Genomic DNA, 20,153 nt, shown 5'->3' with positions numbered 1-20,153 from the left:
AAAGCATGAGATTATAAATGTCCTAGGAACCATTCATTCATTCAATTTACAAATCTCTAGTGATGGGTTATTATATGCCAGATACTGTGCTAGAATCATCCATTTGAGAATAATTTAGAGATGATCCTGAAATACAGCTACCTGAAATGTGCTCACGTGCTCCACCTTTATAGCTTTCTATGCAGCCATGCCTTTCTTCCTAGTTCGTCATACCTATTTCCTCTGCTTTGCCCTTACAGATACTCCATGCCTATTATGTCTTAGAGATACTGTTCGAAACTAAGGAAGCCCTGAAGCAAATGCCAAATTTTAATCATATAAGAACTTGTCCCACCAAAGAGATAACAATCTGTGGTAAGTTTCAGAGCAGAGTTGCCAAATTAATATTTTGGAGCCTCTTGGTTCCACGTCATTTGCCTAACTTGAAAACTGCATAAATTGGCCTGTGTTAAGGGAAAAGTGTTAATATAGAGTTATCTATCATGATAATACTGTTCCCCATCTTGTCTTTGTTTTGCATACCAGCTGGCAGGAATTAATTATGTGAGAAATTAAAGAACTCATAGCTTTTTATAAAGGCAGGCAGCATTTTAATACGGAAAACCACCCATGGGTGGAATGAGTGTTCTTTGCCCTCCGTCTAGCTCTCATTATCTTTGTTCCATGCTGCTTTTCCCAGGTGGGCCTCTGCGTGCCACTTATGCTGGGAAGAGAAAAGCCCAAGGCAGGGTGGAGATTAAACTCTTCTTGGCCCTTGGCTGCTGTTTTAGATTTTTCCAACTGGTCTCTGCAGCTTTTAGAAGAGTGGGAATGTCCCAGAAATCTGTTCCTTGTTCTTCTAAATAACAAGATTGAGATTTTGTTATCCTATAGGCCAGCCTGGCAGGATATTGCTCCAAGAAACAGTACACATTGAAATTCAACACAGTTGGTGCTCAGCATGCTTGCAACTGTCTGAGAATGGAGTGCGTGGAAGGAACAGCAACTCCCTTAACTTCTAATTAAGCCTTTAGGTTACAAAACAGTGATTGTTATTTTCCAAATCAATTTTTAGCCCATGTTTCTTTTACTCTGGCAGGTAGAAATGGATTTGACAATCTAATTAAACCATTTCCATTTCTAGCATCTGATAGTGGTGACAGGGACTTGATGTAACAGCACATACTTCATGACATGCCCTGACTCAGGTTTTTGAAGTCTTTAATGGTTTAATCAGGCCACCACATCTCTGCCTAGCAGATGAGACTTCTCAGCAATGGGGGCCTTTTATTCAAGGCCTCACCAGCTCTTACTTTTCATGGAAACAAAGGTTTTGGAGTCATGAGGCTCAGGAAGCCATGCCTGTCCATGAAGCCCATGGAGCCAGGGCTAGATTTGCTATCAGAGTGCATGTAATTGGCCAAACATAGGTTTCCAGTATACTTCCAGTTGCCATTGTAGACTTAGCTTTGGATAAAAGGATCTGGAAGAAATGAATTAGAGAGCACGGAATCCTGAAATTACATAGTGTAAGAAATGAGGAGTTCTTACAGAGACCACCTGTCTATCACTTGCTTGCACAGATGAAATTGAGACCCAGAGAGAAAAATGTACCACCTTCCCTGCATTTCTGTGTAGTAATGACCTCTCACCTCTACCCAAGCTCACTCAGCTAGTTGGTGGCAGGGTCAGGATTAAAAATCAGGTCCTCTGGTTAGAGCCAGCTGAATATCTGCTATCCTAAATCCACATCATGTACTTCTCTGACTGATGTTTCATTTTCCATCATAAAACAAAAATTAGGGAATATAGATTGATGGGACAGTTCCATTCACTTCAGGATCCCCACATCTTGGGCATTTATTTCCAGGTTTTTCCCACATAGCACCATTGGTGGAAGGAAAAGCCAAGGCCAGTAGGTTCCCTTAGCATAGGAATTATTTTCTGTCTTTAATAGCCCCATGGAACTTAGAAAAATTTGGCCATTATTTAAAATAAAATTTAAAATTAGGGTCATATTTTCAAAAACTTCTTCTGTTTAAGGCAGTATTAGGAAAGGGAAAGAAATTGTGATGAAACTTTACCATTATTTTAATTTCCAAATGCATATTTTCTATGCACATCTAAACATGCTACATGGTTCTTAACATACATTAAATATAGGAGGTGTTTTGTGCTCACTTCGGCAGCACATATACTAAAATTGGGATGATACAGAGAAGATTAGCATGTCCCCCGTGCAAGGACGACACACATACACAAAGAAATATAGGACGTATTTTAGTCTACAGTTATACTATAAATGATAACCAGTTCTGCACTCATGTTTTTGTTTGCAGTGGAAATATCATTCTGTAGCTATCTTTCCATGATATGACTGTTATCATTTGCTGCCCAAGTAGAAGTTAAAAGTATTTTTATAGCCTCCACTCTTAATATGCTGAAACCAATTCATTTTTTAGCATGAGAACTACAACAGTTCTGTCTACCCAAATCTTTAAAAGATGAGTCACCCTGAAGACAATCAGGAAAATAAAATAAGTAAAAAAATATATTTAACTGATAAGTAAAAAAGTCCTTTTATTTTAATTTTTTTAGATTTAGAGTGAGACCATATGAAAGCATGAAATTTAAGTATACAGCAGTATTAATTGCTCTTAACATTAATATTATAGTCATTTTATGAATAAGTGCTGGTGATAAGTAGTTGAATTTTATTATTGCCATTATAATTGGAGTCTTTTGTTGCATGTATTTGCTTAATTTTGGTTGTGGGTTTTTAAGCAAATTGAGGAAAATTTTTCCTAAATTAAATTCTATTTGGTAGTTAAGTTGGAAACAAAGAATAAATATTTATGATTAGAGCTTATGAAAGACAAATATTTACCGAGAAAAAGTTATCCAAGGAGGCCTTTTGAATATTCATATATTCACTCGTGTTTTTTAATTAATGGCTTCATATCTTCATATAGTTTCCCTTAGTTGGCTGAGTTTTATAACGCCATGCTTTCATTTTCATTTCCTATAACTGTCTCATTAAAAGAACGTGAGCTATCTACTCATAATTTTTGTTTCACATGCTATTGCTGGAACATTATTTAAAACATGGCATTAAAAAGTTACGTATTCAGCAATTAAACGTATTTATTGAGTTCCTGCTATACACTGGGTATAGAAGAAACACTTGGGGGTTTAATGCCAAGATAGGTACTATTGCTGCTCTAGAATAATTGCTAAGAGCTTCAGTTTTGAAGTGAGATAAAATTGGGTTTGAATTCCAGCTCTGATATTTGGTAGCTGGGTAACTTTGCATAAGTTACTTAACTACTCTGAGCCTCATTTGTAAAATGAAAATAATGAAAATAATATCCATCTCATAGAGTGGTTATAAGGAGTGAACAAGATAATTAATGCAAACCCATAGTGCACTTCTTGGCACAGAGGAAGGTAAGCACTGAGTAAATGGCTGGAGTGAATAGATAATTGTGATATTAGATGCTGTCCCCTATAGAAAAGGGGACAAAGTTTCCATAGAGTACTATGGAACCAAATTGTTGAATTAATATCATCATAGGGTAAAAACCCAATGCTCCAAGAATGCTTGGAGTATATTAGCAATATTTCAGTTCTAAAATTCTGTAACGAAATGGGCATTTTGTTTCCTACTGAATAATGATTTTTCATTTGCACTCTAGGGGATTTACATGGAAAATTAGATGATCTCCTTTTGATCTTCTCCAAGGTAAATGATTATTTTGCTAAATATTTGCGTTTTTGTTGGGGGAGGGCAATCCTAGGGCAGATAACAATATTAGTTTAATTAGGAATATATACAAGTACAGATGTAATATAATAATTTTTATTCAAGAGGCTGAAAGATTTGTATATCCTTTGGGTTTTTCTTACATGTATTTCATAAAAAATTTTTTAACTTAATTTGGGTCTTTGTTCAATATTATTGTTATTTCTATAGCCCTTAAGATTTGTACCTGATTGTATTTATGGTCTTTATTACATCATAAATGTCTACATGGCACAGGATGGGGAGGGAAGCAGTCTGCTTTATTTTATTTTGTTCAGAAGTGAGCATATCACATACCAGTCTTCTCTTCCAATGCACACTAATTATGTATGAAAGGAGTCCCCCATAGTAAGTTCCATGTTGCTCTCTTCTCTACCTGATTTACCATTGTGGGGCTTAGTTGGTCTTCCAGTGCCATGACTCCTCTTCATTTCTTGGGTTTTGGTGGTGGGAGCCCACACAGAGGGCACAGAGCAGCTTGGTCTGCATGGAGTTTCTCTGCATCTCTTGGATTGGAGTCAATTCTCTCTCTGAGCCAGCAGTTGTCAACTGAATGTTTGCTTCTGGAATGAATGCATGTAAAAAACCGATCCTGTGGTGACTCCTGCCTTCACATTGGTACCCCTTTATCTCTTTTTGATTAATGTGTCATCCCCACAACTAGCATGTTGAATAATTAGGCACAGCATAGGTGTCTCAGATGGATGGAAATAAAATAGATTCTGATTATTATGATGGTTAATCAATTCTACTCTTTGGAGACTGAGAGCTTGAGTAAGCCACGTAACTTCATAAACCTTCATTTTTCTTTTGGCTGCAATATTTTTGAGTTTCCACCTCATAAGAGATTGTCTTGTGAATAAAATAATATACATATCCAAAAGCATTTTTAAGTACTAAGTTATAATAGAAATGAAAGATTTCCATGTTGTTTGTTCAGAATGGAAGCTTGGAAGGAATGGAGTAGACCAAGCCAGGAGTAGATGAATGGAGCTGGCACTTAGGAGGCAATTCAGTTGAGACTGTGGGAGGGCTAAGCAAGGCTCTAGAGCATGATAGCCAGAGAGTGGGGTCAGAGGAAATAGGATGCTGCCCAGGTAATGGCTTGGTATCAGGAAGTCCAGCCAAAGGTTTGCTGGTAGGGAGCTGAGGGTGCAGGTAAAAGAGCAGTTCTAGAGATCAGCCCCAGACCCAAGCTGGGCAGGGAAGGAAGAGAAGCCAGGATGGGCCAATCAATGGAAAAATGGGAGGATTGATGGACTGGCATGTTCTCTGAGGTCAGGGAGCAGGCTGACTGGGGTGAGGGCCTTAGAAAGCAGGATGGGTGGGAAGTTGCAAGGGGAGTGATCCTAGGGGATATGAATGGGTCCAATCTGGGGTCCAGAATGTGGGTAGCTGAAGTGAATGAAAGAGAATAGTAGACATGAAGAGGTCAAGCCCATGGAAAGCAGGTGTATTAAATGGGTTTGTGACAGGACCAAGAGATGGGGAGCAAGCGAAGGAAGGTTAGTCACAGGTGGTGGGCCTGGAAGGAATAGAGGCTTTTACCTGAGACTGGCAAAGTGGTGATGTGAGTGGTGCTAAGGAGCAAGTAGACCCTCCCCCACACCTGACCCTGAGGTATCCACCCTGTGGAAGAATGGGTCCTTTCCTTCCGGAGGGCTGCAGGAGCCAGGAGTCCAGCAGTGTCTTTAAGGATGGCCCAGATTTCCAGAGGGAAGTCTTTCCAAATGAGTTGAAGGCAGAAGGGAGTTTACTTACCATGAAATGGGGATTCTACTGGCCAAACTGGAAAGCTGTGGATAGAGGTAGAAACGATAGACTGGTGAGAGGACACCAAGGAGTTGCACAGTTTGGGGAATGGCATTTGTGTAACTTTACATAGCACCATATAAATGTTCAGAAGTTCAGTCCTGCTATTGTTGACAATTACAGTCTGCAGAGGGTGGAGGGGGCAGAGATATGTGGGGAATAACCACAACAGAAAACCTGGTAATTGTTTCTCTAGTGGTTTTGAGAAATACATAAAAAAGAAAATAGTTGAGTAAATTAAATGGGGAAAGTGACTTCCAAGGCATTTAGAAAAGAAAATTTCTCAAGAGGTAGTTGAAGATATTAAGGTGTGATCAGGGAAAGGCCTCTGGAGTAGATATGAGAAAAGAGAGAATTCCCACATGTTCCTTTAATTCCATTGGTAAAACTATATGGAACATATAAAACTGGAAGGTGCTAATGTAAAGATTGAACAGGAGGAGGTGGGTGGTAAGAAGTACTATAAAAAGAACTAAAGGTGAAAACATAATTTTTACATGAAAGCAAGAAATATTTTGAGTTAACCAATGACAGTGTTCAGGAAGTAGAGATGGGGAGCCCAGTGATGAAAGAGTGGGCACTATTATTTGGTATGGATTTGGGTGGGGGGGTGAGGAGGTTGTTTGGAAAGCAGAAGTCTGCAAGAGCCATGAATTAGAATTTTACAGGCTTGATTGAGAAGCAGGTAAAATGCATCTTAGTTGTGGAATAAACCACATGCACCAGAATCTTGAAATTGCCTGGTTTAAAGGGGAAAATAGAGGGAAGAGGCCTGGATGACAGCAGGTTCCACTTGAAGAAACTGAAAAGATGGTGTCTGAGAAGGAAGAATGACCTGGTGTGCTTACTGTGATGGTGAGTCACTTAGCTTCCGGGCAATGAGTGTCCTAAGTTAAAGACTGAGAAAGAAAAGGGCTGGACAGAGATGTCTCAGGAAGCTATGCTATTTGATGATCTCTAACTTGTAAAAATCAGCATTTTGCCTTTTTTTCTTTCTCATTTTTTTAATCCGAAGTTTAAATGAGGAATGATGATAGATGGCAGAGTATAGGCGATAGTACTTCCTAAATCCTTGAATACAAACTGTTCAGGAAACAATGTTTTTACATGAATACAGAGATGACTGTGATACCCCACCTGTCCAGAGGTCAAACTCCCATCTACTTTACTTATTTTTTATCTTCACTTATCACTTCTACAAAAACCCAGAATTTAGTAAAAAGGGTCTCTAAGCTCTTGAAATTCTTGTCACAAATCCAGTGCTCTTTACTCACAGGAGAGGCCCTAGGCCCTTACTCAAAGACCAGTGAGCAAATATCAGTGAAACCTTATCTGACAGGTTTCCTGCAAGTTTGCCAGTCTGCCCACCTCCCCTACCAGGTTAGGAAGTGGGAAGGGAAAGACGAAAGTGAGATACAGTGACAGTGATGAAAAGTAAAGCTCTTCCTGACAGGAGATCTAGAACTCTAAAAATGAGACAGGAAACGAAGTAGTAATCTTCAGGGATCTGGGGTTGTGTTTATAGGGAAGAGGAATCTGTAGTTTTCAGAGGGGCCTGAGGGCATGCTTAGCTGATGTGCCTGCATGGTCAAGATGGTTTCAAGTTCTAGGGTGTATACTTTGTTAAGAAGTAAAGAAACAAATGGCACTTTTTAAAAACTCACAGCCAAAGTGGTTCAAGTAATTTTAAAACGTATTCTAGCTTTTAAAGGAATAAGCTTCAGTGATCTGGAAAATTCATTTCAGCAATGCTTACAGTATTACCAAGTATCATTATTGGGTCTTAGCGGGGGAAAAAAGGAAAGATTAGTTGAGATAAGAGTAATGGGCCAGGAAAGTAGATGAGGAGGAAAGGAAGAACGTCTTAAAATGAGGAGAAAGGTGGGGAGGGGTGGATTTCTCTTTTTGGCATCAGATACAGAGGTTGCCTGTGCAAGGATTACAACAGGTGCTCTGACCCAAGCAATCACTTGATTGCTTCAGGAAATGGTCGCGTTTCCGTGCCGGTGGCTGATTCTCGCTGTGATACTCAGTGCATCAGCAACGCGCTGCATCACGGTGACCGGCAAAGCCCTGCATGTGGTGCTCGCCTCTGGAGCACACAGCATTGAACCGCCTCACTGTGAGCCATGGGCTAGCTGTCTTCTGTTTAGAAGCAGCCAGTGACCATGCTTTAACTGATCCTTATTTAATTTATTATTGAAAATGAAAGAAATTTATTATTATTTATTAACATTATCAACTTCTCTTTATTTTATTTATGAAAATTATTTTTAGTTTATTCAAGTTCTGATTGCACTTGAATGACAGGGAATAGTTTGGCAAACTACATCCTGTTGGAGATTTTTGGAGCTATAAATGACCCAGTTTATATTATGCTCTGACTGATTCTTCTCCATCAACCCAAAATAGAAACCAGGAAAACCTCAGGCTTTGAATTCAGGCAAAATTGTAATTCATCTTTACGATGGTGTTTTGCTAGACAATTTCTTCCTCATCAGTTCTTTTATACAGTATAGGATGAGTAGGCTGCAGGGCTGGGGCTGGCCCAAGGCCAACCAAAGGCATAGCCTGAGAGGAAGAGTTATAATGTAGGATCCCCCTGAGACACCTCGCCATATTTTTTCATTCAAGTGGTTGGTTTGGTTTAAGACTTCTATTGTTATCCAAGTCATATGTAAAAGGGAATCTGTCCACTAATTTATGCTTTCAGTAAACTTCTATCTGGTCCCTACAGTGTTCAAGGCACTATATAAACTGTGGAATGATACAAAGATGAATATGAAGTTCATTTGTTTTATGTATATGTATTAAACACCTATTATGAATGAGGTACTCTGCTAAGGGTTGGTGATACTGTATGACAGTTTTTGGCTCCAAAGACATCACAGTTTAGTGAAGGAAGGTCGACTAATAAAACAATAGGACAGTTCAGGATGGGACACGTTATGACTGGGATAAGCATGAGGCTCCAAGGGAGCACATTGGAGGGGCATCTAACCTCATGGGAGACTTCCTGGAGGAGGTGACATTTAAGACAATCAAAGAATTTTAGTAATTTAGTAAGTGCCTAAATCATGAAGGAAAGTTTTGAAGGATTGGAAAAGATTTTATTCCCATATACTTTTTGTGATGCACTGCAATAAATGATGAGATTCACACTAATGATTGTTCTTGATTATTTTGAGATCTTGGGTTCTTTAATATTTAGTTGTTCTTAAAAATTATGTCATTTAGCACCTTAAGCCAGACATTTTCAGATCACAATCCTATCTGGGTTTGAAAAGAATTCTTTCCTCTGGGTGCCACACTGTTAACCATGTCAAACCTGTGCTAAAGGGCATCTGAGCTTTATATGGCTCCAGTATCATCAAGTGAAGCAATTTACATAGCGTTAGTTAGGCCATATTTTTAGATTTTATTTTCTGAACAAGTTAATTTAAATCAGCCACTTTTGCTTAATTGGAGTGACCAATTTGAAATACTTCATTCAGAGCCTTAGCCTTGCTAACATTGTAAGACATTTTTCCTCACTGAAAACAAAGCTTGAAATTTTAGATCAAGTATTGGCAAATTATTTTGTTAAATTCATGCTGTGAATGGAGACCTCCTGAAGCTGAAAAAGAGATGCACATGGACAGAGGGAAGCTAATGAACTCTTATCCCTGTCGGTGTCATATTGACACTGTCCATTGGAAGCTGTGCCACCTTGGTTTGTTTTTTCCTTTTTGTCTTCCCTACTATCCTCACCCCCCCCCCCCCCCATGCCTGTGATTTTCCAGTGGAGAAGCTCATTAAATATTTTCTTTTTTCTCTATCACTGATATGCTTCACTCTGCCACAGTAGTCAATTCTTTTCCTCTGGAGATTAACTGTAGCATGTTGCAATTAGAAGAACAGACCTCTAAAATAGGATTTGCAAAAGATATAAAAATTGAAATAATGTGGAGTTGAGGCCCAGAAGTTACTGTATGATGTGCGCAAAAATGTCCACAAAAATTGGGGTACCTTCTAGATGTCTGTTGTAAAGTGCTTCAGTAGGAAATAGGTGACAATATAGGGAAACATCTTGTTTTGTCTCTGTTCAAGTTAATTAATTGTAGTCTGCTGTTTTTTGCCAGGCAGGTCATCCGAATGCTGTTCAGAGTTGTGGTTACCCTGGGTTTTCAATATTTGTCAACCTCATTTCCATTGTCATAGATGGTTTATTGTTTATCAGCTGCAGAATAAGCCAGAGTTTGGTTTTCTGGAACTAAGTGAAGAATGGGCATAGCAGTAGTTTTTGCTTCTTTGCAGGAAACCCAGAAAATCTCAGTAATCAGAAGCCTAAATATTCTAGAGACTTATGTCCCAGGAGACTTAGTTCCTCACCCTTTTATCTGTTTTCCAGTTCCCTTATTGTTCTAAGACTAAAACGCATTTGACTCAGACTATATAAAGTAATATGACTAATCCTGAACCAACAGGGCAGATCTATACATCCAAATGAGTCTTGCTTTCTTGGGAGCAGTTGACGTAAGAGGCTCAACATGTATACACATTTAGAACTCCTTTTAGAATCACTTTCAGAGACCGATATATTCTATTGAATGATCTTCATTATCACAAATCTCAGTCTTTTGACAACGTGTGTGACTTTGAAAAGGTTAAAACTCATTGGGTGTCAAGCGTGCTGTATAAGATGGATGGCCCAGTTGACCATTATTATTTTTGGCTTAAAATTAGGTTTGACTAAAGAAATTCGTTATTCTTTGCTCATAGTAGAAATAAAATACTTATAAACAAAGTTTGGTTTAACTGGAGATGAGTAAGTTCTAATACAAGAAAATTTGTCGTCACAACTGAGAACATGTTTACCATCCAAATATAATAAGTATAATTTTAGACTATTGAATGCTTCTCTCAAATTTTGATATTATGGTTTTATGAAATGAACTGGAGAGATTTCCATCTTTTTCTATAGTTTGGAACTTAAATCTCCAGTTCTCAAACTTGGCTATACATTGGAATCACTCAAGGAATTGGGGGAAAAAATATTGATACCCGAGTCCCACTCCCAGAGATTCTGATGGACACCTGCGTATGTTAAACAGCTCCCCAAGTGATTTTAATGTGCAACCAAGGAAAGGAACCATTGGTTTAAATAACATTGAAACTATTTGCTCTTGCCCAGCGGGGTGGCTCAGTTGGTTGAGCTTCATCCTGTGCACCAAAAAGGTTATGGGTTCGATTTCTGGTCAGGGCACATATCTGGGTTGCAGGTTCAATCTCTGGTTGGAGCTAATATGGGAAGCAACTGATTAATGTTTCTCTCACATCACTGTTTCCCTCTCTCTCCCTTCCTCTCTCTCTAAAACCAATTTAAAACATATCCTCAGGTGAGGATTAAAAATAAAAAACTGTTTGCTCTTGAAAATTGAGAGAGCTTTGCTGTAAAGCCACATGGAGCCAATGCACTGTTTAAGTTTTCTACTTCTTTTCAATCAGTTTTAGTAGTTTCTAATTTTCAAGGAAATCCTCAATTTTTCTAGATTGTGAAAGTACATTGCCATGGATGTTGATAATTATATATTTTACCTGTTTATAATTCTTTTATTTATATCTTCAATCTTTGTGTTTGTTTTCTGATCTTTAATATTGCTGTGTAATAAATTGCCTCAATACTTAGCAGCTTAAAACTACAAACATTTAGTACCTCACAGTTTCTTTGGGTCAGAAATTTGAGTGCAGCTTAGCTGGGTGGTTCTGGCATAAGGTCTCTTATGAATGGAGCAGTCAAACTATTGGCCAGGGATATAGTCATCTGAAAGGTTGAATGGGGCTGGAAGACCCATTTCCAAGATTGCTAACTCACAGGGCTGTACGCACAGCATTTCAGTTCTTTTCTGGCTATTGGCAGAACAGCCACATGGGCCTCTCCATAGTGTTCATGAGTATTCTCATGACATAGCAGCTGGCTTTCCCCAGAGTGAGTGATCTAAGAGAGAGAAAGCAGGCAGAAGGTTGCAGTGTCTTTTTTAACTTAGTCTCCAAAGTTGTACACCATCACTTCTGGTTTTTTTCCTATTAGAAGCAAATCACTAAGTCCAGTCTACATTCAAGAGATGGCAAATGAGGCTTCACCTTTTTTTTTTTTAAACTGAGATGGTTTTATTAGCTTATTCATGCCTTCTTTTTTAAAAAAATTATCTTTATTGTTGAAAGTATTACAGATGTTGCCTTTTTTTCTCCATTGTCCCCCTCCCCTCGCGCCCCTCCCCCCAGGCCTTCACCACATTGTTGTTTGTGTCTGTGGGTTATGCATATATGTGTATAAGTTCTTTGGTTAATCTCTTCCCCTCCCCTCTCCCCTTCCCTCTGAGATTCATCAGTCTGTTCTATGCTTCTGTGTCTCTGGATCTATTTTGTTCATTATATTCCACATATGAGTGAGATCATGTGATATTTGTCTTTGACTGGCTTATTTCGTTTAACATAATATGCTCCAGTTCCCTCCATGCTGCCTCGAAGAGAAGAGATCCTTCTTTTTTACAGCTGCACAGGCTTCACCTTTTAAAGGGAGTGTCAAAGAATTTGTGATATTATTTTAAACCAATAGTTCAATCTGAATATTTTACTGTTTGTATTTTTAAACAATTTCTTCTTGCATTTGTAGTAGTCAAATACATGAAGCAAAAACTTGTTCTTTTTTGTATTTAATACAAGTTTATGAATTACATATTTTTCATAAAGTCCCTCTTAATGTGATGTAATGTTACTTTGTGATACTGTTTAGCACTTAAAATTCCACTTTGGTATTTATATTTGAATTTTTGCTTTTTCTTTGTTGCATTTACCCTGTTTTCAACTTTCTTTTCTCACAAACTATACCTGAGTTTTGTGTTTTAATGTAGTCTGGTAATCTTACTAGTTTAAAGGTAAAATTTTAATCCACTCACATTTAGTATAGCAACAGATATTTTTGAAAATCTTTCTTTTTGTTTACTATTTATTTCACTTTGGTTCATCCTCTTCTTTTCCTTTGTGCTGTTTTGGTGAAGTTTTTTTATTTTTATTGTTGTTTTCTTTGACAGTTTTACTGCACTTTCCCATTCAATGAATGGGAATTCCCATTCATTGGTTAACTTCCCATTCCTGACATTTTTAGTAAATAATGTGTGTGTGTTTCTCAAATAGCTATAACTTTATTTTCCCACCATTATTTTCTCTCTCCTCCAATAAGATAAATGTATTTTTTTCACACTTTCCCATATATGTCCCACATTCAGATGAGATTTGTAGAGAGTTTTACTTTTCTCCCTTCACCCCTGCTCCCTGCAAATACTAGCAATTGCTCATGCCATATTTTTAGTTCTTGACCATTATTAGGTTTTCCTTCATAGTATGCCTTTTCTGTTTCTTAGTACTTAAATGCAAGTCCCTGCACTATCACTATTGATTTATATTTAATTATATATTGCAAGGGTCATTGTTCACATCTGTATTTTTTCCTTTTGCTCTTTTCCTGGCTTGAGGACTTTTTATGGTTACTGCTGTTATTTGGTTAGAGTATTTTCTTGAGTGTTTTCCTCTATAGGACATGTGGATGCTATATTCTCTGAATGCAGGGACTTTGTATTGTTTACTTCTGTGTTTCTAACACCTGAAACTGTCTCTAGTACATAAAAAGCAACCAATACATGTTCATTTCTTGTGGTTATTAGATTACTACATATTCACATGTCTTTCTTCCACCCCAAAGAACATTTATGTTGTTGGCATTTGATATTTCACATATCTGCAAGTATTTTCTATCACCATGAGAAATTAATGATGTCTTAGCCAATATAGAATTGTTGGTTCATAGTCCTTTTCTCCCTTTAATTTGTAGTTTTAATTCTACTATCTTCTATCTCCCACTACTACAGGTAAGGAGTCTGATGCCTGGATGAGCCTTTTCCCTGTGTAATTTGTTCTTTCTGTCTGGCAGCTTCTCAGACTTTTACCAGGTAATAGGATATTTTCCCCCATCAGTTGTGCATAGGAGTCATGAGCTCTTTCAAACTTCAGGCTGAAGTCTGTTTTTTGTGTTTGTTTGTTTGTTTTTTAAATAGATTTTTATTGATTTCAGAGAGAGGAAGGGAGAGGGAGAGAGAGAGAAACATCAATGATGAGCGAGTCATTGATCAGCTGCCTCCTACACGCCCCCTGCTGGGGATAGAGCCCGAAATCCCGGCTTGTGCTCTGACCGGGAATCGAACTGCAACCTCCTGGATCATAGGTTGCTGCTCAACCACTGAGCCATGTGGGCCAAGCTGAAGCCTGTTTTTAACCATAGAAAATCCCCTCTTGTTTATGTAATTATTGCCTTTTCTCCATCTGTTCCTTTCTCCTGATTCTGGAATGCTTATTATTGGCATTTTAGTTCTCTTGGCTCTGAATTCTAATCTCTTACTCATGATTTTCATCATTTTCCTTTTTGTTCTGTGTGAGAGATTTTTTATCTGCTTGCTCTTTAAGGCCAATAATGTATTTTCCAACCATTCTTTCTCTTACTTAGCTCTAACTGAGTGATATTTTAAATTTGAATAGCACATTTTAATGTCAATAATTAACATTTTATTCTTTATTTTCCTCTTATTTATTTTTAAATAAAGTCTTCTCCAGCAGCCCTGTCTCATTAGGGGACAGGACTTTAGCAGGTCAGGTTGGTCTGCCTCTTTCTGGTTACTGGATCCTTAAGTGCTAGGTTATTTCCATTTTCTATTTTCTGCTTAAGCTAGGTTAAGCCTCTCCATAGTTGGAGGCACAACTCCTGCATCAAGAGAAAGTCTCTATGTTCCTAGGTGTCCCTAAATGTGTTTGTGTTCTTTTAGCTTGAGAGACATGGAAGAAGTTCCTCTATGCTTTTTCTAGTAAGATCCCCGAACCAGGACCACATACATGGTCTGAGTCAAAGTCTCCCCTAATCAAGGGACCCACAGGTCCCCTCAGGCCTAGTTCTTCTATGTTCTCACCCCAGGGCTCTCTGCTGCTGCTCTTCTAGCCCTCTTCAGGGGTGGATACCCCAACAGAGTCTCTAGCCTCCAATACTTCTCAGACTCCTCCAGCTTCCTCATCCCAGACAGCTGAAGGCTGGGGGAAGGAAGAGCATGAGAGATGGAGAAACCTTCACTTTTTCTTTAGTTTTGATGAGTAGTAGCCTATATTTCTGCAACTAGCTTATGCTACCTAAGGCCAGTGTGAATAAAGTTCCTTGAATTAATGTATAAGAAAATGCAAAATAATGGGATCTTAAAATTAGAAATAACACGGAGTTCATAACAAAATGAATCTCTTAATTTATATGATGCTTTATGGTTTTTATGCAATTTTATCCACACAGCCTCACTTGAATTCAAAAGTAGTCCTGTATAGTAAGTATGGAAGTTATCGTCCCCATTTTACAGATGAGGAAACTACAGCTCATAAAGATTAAATAACTTGCCTAAGGACACATGGGTAATAGTGGAGCGGGACTAGAGAATAAGTCTTCTTATTTCTTACCCAGAACACTATACTACTGATTGCTTGTTTGTTTTCAGTTGCCTTCAGAACATTGCATAATGTTCAATCATATTGCGTAATGATTTCTGGAATCCCTAAGTTATATGTTGTAACCAGTATTATTTTTTCAACTATTTTTATTATATTGATACGAATAATTCAAATGTATATAAACACTAGGACAGTGAGTGTAAAGTAGTAAGATTTTCTTACATAATTTGAAATCTAACAAAAGAGGAATTTCAAAATAGTTTGTAAAAGGATTAATATGACTAGAATATGTGTATTATTTCTTGAAGGTAACTTTTGAAAGAGGACATACATTTGGATAGATGAGTACTTTCACTTTCTCTTTGTAATGTATTTTTTAAACATTTAAACTAATCTTACTGTGCAATAGAGATGCATTCAACCTTTTCTCTATCAGGCCTGGTAGGCATGAGATGTTTGTTTTGTCTTAGAGTTTAGTAGCACAGAAGTAAAGGAATCAATAGTTCTTATAAACACCAGACCGTTGTCCTGATCCCAGTTATTTTTCATGCTAACACTGTGTTTAAAATTATTATCTCATACCCAGGAGTGATAATCAAAATATTTAACAACTAATATGGCCTAGTCAGTGAGCAGTGAGAGCACATACCAGCTATCAGTACTGAGTGTGATTGTATCAGAGTGTACTGCTGGTATCTCAGCCCTGCTCCCAATTACACGGTGCCTTCCTTACACGTTCCTGGGGACTTTCCTATCCATTCTCATTTGATCTGGGGGTGGGGTGTAGTGTCATCCTCTTTTTGCAGTTTGAAGGACTCACACACAGCCCAGAGAAGTTAAACATAGGGCCACTTAGAAGTTTCCCTCTTTTCCAGGGAAAAGGAAAAAAGAATAGAGATTTTTTTTATAGGACAAGTATCAGCTCCTTTCAGAGAAAACTCATAGTGGGTGGTGGGTAGAATGAGTAACCCCCCCCCAGCCCCCATTATTTTCCTGTACCAAGTTAATTCTTCACTTTCAAGGTCCCTTGCAGGAGATGCCCGCCCTGGAAGCATAAAACTGACTCAAGCAACTGAGCAGATTTTTCCCAATGGAAGAACTGATTCAGTTTCTTTCTCCATGTTCACAGGGACATTAAGTCCAAAGCCTTACTTTAAAAGTACATTTCTGTAACTGCTTGTTTTCCCCTTTCTTCTTCTTCCACAGAACGGCCTCCCCTCACAGTACAACCCATATGTTTTCAATGGTGATTTTGTAGATCGAGGAAAATATTCCATCGAGATCTTAATGATCCTGTTTGTGAGTTTTCTTCTCTACGGCGATGACCTGTGCTTAAACAGAGGGAACCATGAAGATTTTTTGATGAATATGAGGTAACCTAGGCCTTTAGATTCCCTCTTTTGTTTCCCATTCTGGAAAATTCTATCATATTTAGTTCCTAGCAAAGAGAGGTGAATGTGGAGAAGCAGAGATGAGGATAATCTCAGTTCTTACCCGTTAGAACCCCTAGTCTCCTACTGAGTGAGTGTACATTGTTCTTTTCTTCCAGTTCTGTTCATCCTTCCCCCTTCTGTTAGGTTCTTTCTTACCCTCCCATGCCCACCCTTCACAGTCCAGATTGTGTGCTGGGTCGATGTGCTAGGCCAGGTTTGGAGGTGTGGTAGGTTCTATGAGCAGGCTTCGACGGAATCATTCTGTTGCTACCCTTTTGCCTTGTCTCATGTGTTGTTTCTGAAACTAGTCACTGTGTTATTCACTGATGTATATATTTTTTATGACATGGTAATCATTTCTGGCACAGTTGTTCATGTACATATTGGAGAACAGCTGTAACATGCCATTCCAACTATCTGGCTCGCTGGAGATTTGAGGAATACAGATTAGGTAAATGGTTTACCAATTTTTACTGAAAGGTCCAATAGGTAATAGATGTTCCCCTTTCCCTTCTTTCTTCTTTTTCTTCCTCTTCCCTCCTCCTCTTTCACCACTTTCCTTCCTCCTCCTCCTCCTCCTCTTCTTTTTTGTTTTATTTTTGTTGCTTGTTTTATGAGAAACAGGAACCAGTTTGCCCAAGGGCAGTAAGAAGGCATGGCATGTTTCATGTTTTTGGGTCTGGGCTTTTGGGTGCCTTGATCAAAACTCAGCAACTGATTAGTTTTGTCTTTTGGGCATTTTGGTACCTGGCCAGAGTACAGGATTTTAATTCTAATTCTTAGGTATGGAAGCAAATGCCAAGACTGAAGAAAAAAATTTCAAGACTGTTGTTAAAGGCTCATTATATGTAATAAAGCTCAATACTTTTATTTGAGCATGACATTTATCCTTTCATTTATTCATTTAGCCAATCATATTTATTTAGTGCCTACAATGGTTAATGAAAGAGATATGGCTGCCCAGCCGGGCGTGGCTCAGAGGTTGAGCATCAACCTAGGATTCAGGTGATCAGGGTTCGATTCCTGGTCAGGGCACATGCCCAGGTTGCGGGCTTGATCCCCAGTGGGGGGCGTGCAGGAGGCAGCCGATCAATGACTGTCTCATCATTGATGTTTCCATCTCTCTCTTTCCCTCTCTTTTCCTCTCTCTGAAATCAATAAAGATATATTTTTTTTAAAAAAAAGAGACATGGCCACTGCCCTCATAGAATTTACATCTAGCAGGCAAGACACATATTGAGCAGGTTTTTCAAGTGTGGTGAGTTTGTAAAGTGGGGGATCCAATTTGTCTGAGAGGTGACAGAAGGTTCTCCCAAGGGAGTATGGCATTAGTCTGAGCCCTGAAAAATGAATTAGGCGATCAAGAGAAGGCCATGGTGTTTCACAATGAGGGGACAACATATGCAAAGCTTAAGACAAGACTTTTTAGACTTCAAAGAACTTCAGGAGGGCAGGAGCAGAGACTGATGGACAGGATGGTGTGTGATAGGGTTGGAGACATAAGAAATGGTTGGATCATGCAAAAGGATTTGGATTTTCTTCTGAGGACAACAGAAAGTCATTGGAGAGTATAATAAAATTTGTGTTTTAAATGCAGCAGGAGAGTTAATTGGAGAGGGGCAAGAGTGTATATGGGGAGACCAGTTAAGAAGTAGTTGAAGAGTAGGTACATGATGGATTCTCACTTAGACTAGGGTGGTGGGGATGGAGATGCAAAGAAGTGGACAGAAGAGGAGTTTAGGCAATGATGATTTTAAGGCTTGTGACATGGTATGAAGGACTTGAAAGAGGAGAGAATCAAGGATGATCTCTAGGTTCTTGGCTTGAGTTTGGGGGTACATAGCATCATTCACAGATACTGGGAACATGAAAAGAGGAGAAGGTTACGATGAGAGAGAATGATGAGTTCAGTTTGGGGAAAGCTGATTTGAGGCGCTGTTGAGTATACATGTCCAGAGCTCAGAAATGAAGTGTGGGCTGGAGCATTGTCCTGGAGTATTGGAATATAGGTAGTATCTGCGGCCCTGGGCAAGGATGTGATGTCCAAGGGAGAGAGGGAAGGGAGAAGAGGGCCTGGGACAGAATCTGAAGGAACTCCTAACATTTAAGGCAAGGTAGAGGAGAACTTGGCAAAGGAAATTCACAGTAGCTAGAAAGGTAGGAGGAAAACCAGGAGAGTTTACTGTCACACAATCCAAGAGAAGAAAAATTTCCCAGAAGGACTGTGTAGTCAGTTGTATTTAGTGTTTTAGAAAGAGCAAGAAAGATGAAGACTATAAAGTGTCCATTGGATTTAAGAACATGGACACCTTTGGTGAGTACAAGACTGAAATCATCTCAGAAAACATAATGTTACACTGTAGAAGCCTGACATATCATGATTTGCATAGAAACCTGGAGTGAGTATGTTGTGTTCCAACTTCACTGTGTTGGGTATTAAGGGTATATACTATTATGCTAAGGCAAGGAAAAGTAATTGAAGAAAATTCCCATTATTAAATCTCCCTTAGTGACTGCTATTCAGGCTCTAAAATTCCTGACACTTTCTATTAAAATCTTCAATACCATTACATGAATTATATCAGAGAGACTATACAGAGCCAACTTGTTTATCTTCTAAGCTTTTCTTAGTCTTTGTTCAGTCTTTTTTCCTCTCCATATCATTCATTTACTATAAGATATAGGCTGTCTGAGAAATTCTATGTAAACTAAAAGCATTTTCCCACACAGCTTCCCCTAGCTTCCACATTCTTCTCTGAATACTTGCAGCACTAACACACCTATGCTTACCACATATTTTTTAAGTTGTCTCGTGATAGTTTCACAAAAATTTATCTTCTTTCGCCAAGTATACTACAAGCTCCTTGAGGATAGGGGTGAAGTCATTGGCTGCTTTTGTTCTTTCCCATCATGTCTAGCAAACACTTGGGTAAGTAATAGTCAGTCCCAACTAAAGTCTAGTTTCTTAAGTTGTTGACATTTGTGATAGTGAGGTATCAAGGCCTCCCGTTTTTGCATGACTCACACAAGTAGCAGTTATCAACATTTAATTAAATAGCTTAAATCCCCCCCCTCTTTTTTTTTCTCCAGGTATGGCTTCACAAAAGAAGTCTTGAATAAATATAAGGTAAGACTCATACTTTTAAAAAAAACTCTTTGCTGTCTATCCATAGAAGTAAAAAAGGAGCCTTCAGGAAGGGTGTTGGGTGAACTAGTCAGAATCCATAGCAATAAAAGCGCAGCAGGAAGCCCTGGCCATGGTAGAGGCTTAATTTTCTTCCTGGACTAAAACAAGCTTTTTCAGTGTGACTTTTATAAATTTCAGCATAGATACAGACATATTCCATTGTTTTAAAGGTACCTGGGATTTGTTTTACTCAGGTATGGTGAAACATGCAGATATGAAAATAGCTGTCCTAAATGAAAAGGCTTTATTCACAGTTACCAGGAAACAGGAGGCACAGCACACCACATTGGGGGGCCACATGGTGAAGCACCACGGTTGGGCAGAAGGCAGAGGCAGTGAGAGGGAAAGCCTGTTCCTTGTGTTTTCCCTGGGAAGGAATGTGGAAGGCAGTGTAAGCAGGTTTAGGATTAGCTATTTTGAGTAA

General features: G+C 38.7%; 1 protein-coding gene and 1 non-coding gene across 2 annotated transcripts in view; both read left to right on the top strand.

Annotated features, from left to right (window-relative positions):
• The window catches only part of PPEF1 (protein phosphatase with EF-hand domain 1), a 96,232-nt gene that overhangs the window by 55,080 nt on the left and 20,999 nt on the right, over positions 1-20,153 (top strand). Inside the window, exons 10-13 of the mRNA XM_016199350.2 lie at positions 240-354; positions 3,675-3,721; positions 16,316-16,482; positions 19,633-19,669. Coding sequence (XP_016054836.1) covers positions 240-354; positions 3,675-3,721; positions 16,316-16,482; positions 19,633-19,669 — 366 coding nt within the window. The remainder of the gene's footprint in view (positions 1-239; positions 355-3,674; positions 3,722-16,315; positions 16,483-19,632; positions 19,670-20,153) is intronic.
• Positions 2,153-2,260, top strand: LOC148090635 (U6 spliceosomal RNA). Its single transcript, XR_015713801.1, has one exon. It is a non-coding gene; the product is annotated as a U6 spliceosomal RNA (small nuclear RNA).

Source organism: Miniopterus natalensis, chromosome X (genome assembly GCF_054644295.1).
Source record: "Miniopterus natalensis isolate mMinNat1 chromosome X, mMinNat1.hap1, whole genome shotgun sequence".
Taxonomy (NCBI): Eukaryota; Metazoa; Chordata; class Mammalia; order Chiroptera; family Miniopteridae; genus Miniopterus; species Miniopterus natalensis.
The sequence above is the reverse complement of the archived record's forward strand: the minus strand, read 5'-3'. Positions and strand labels throughout refer to the sequence as shown.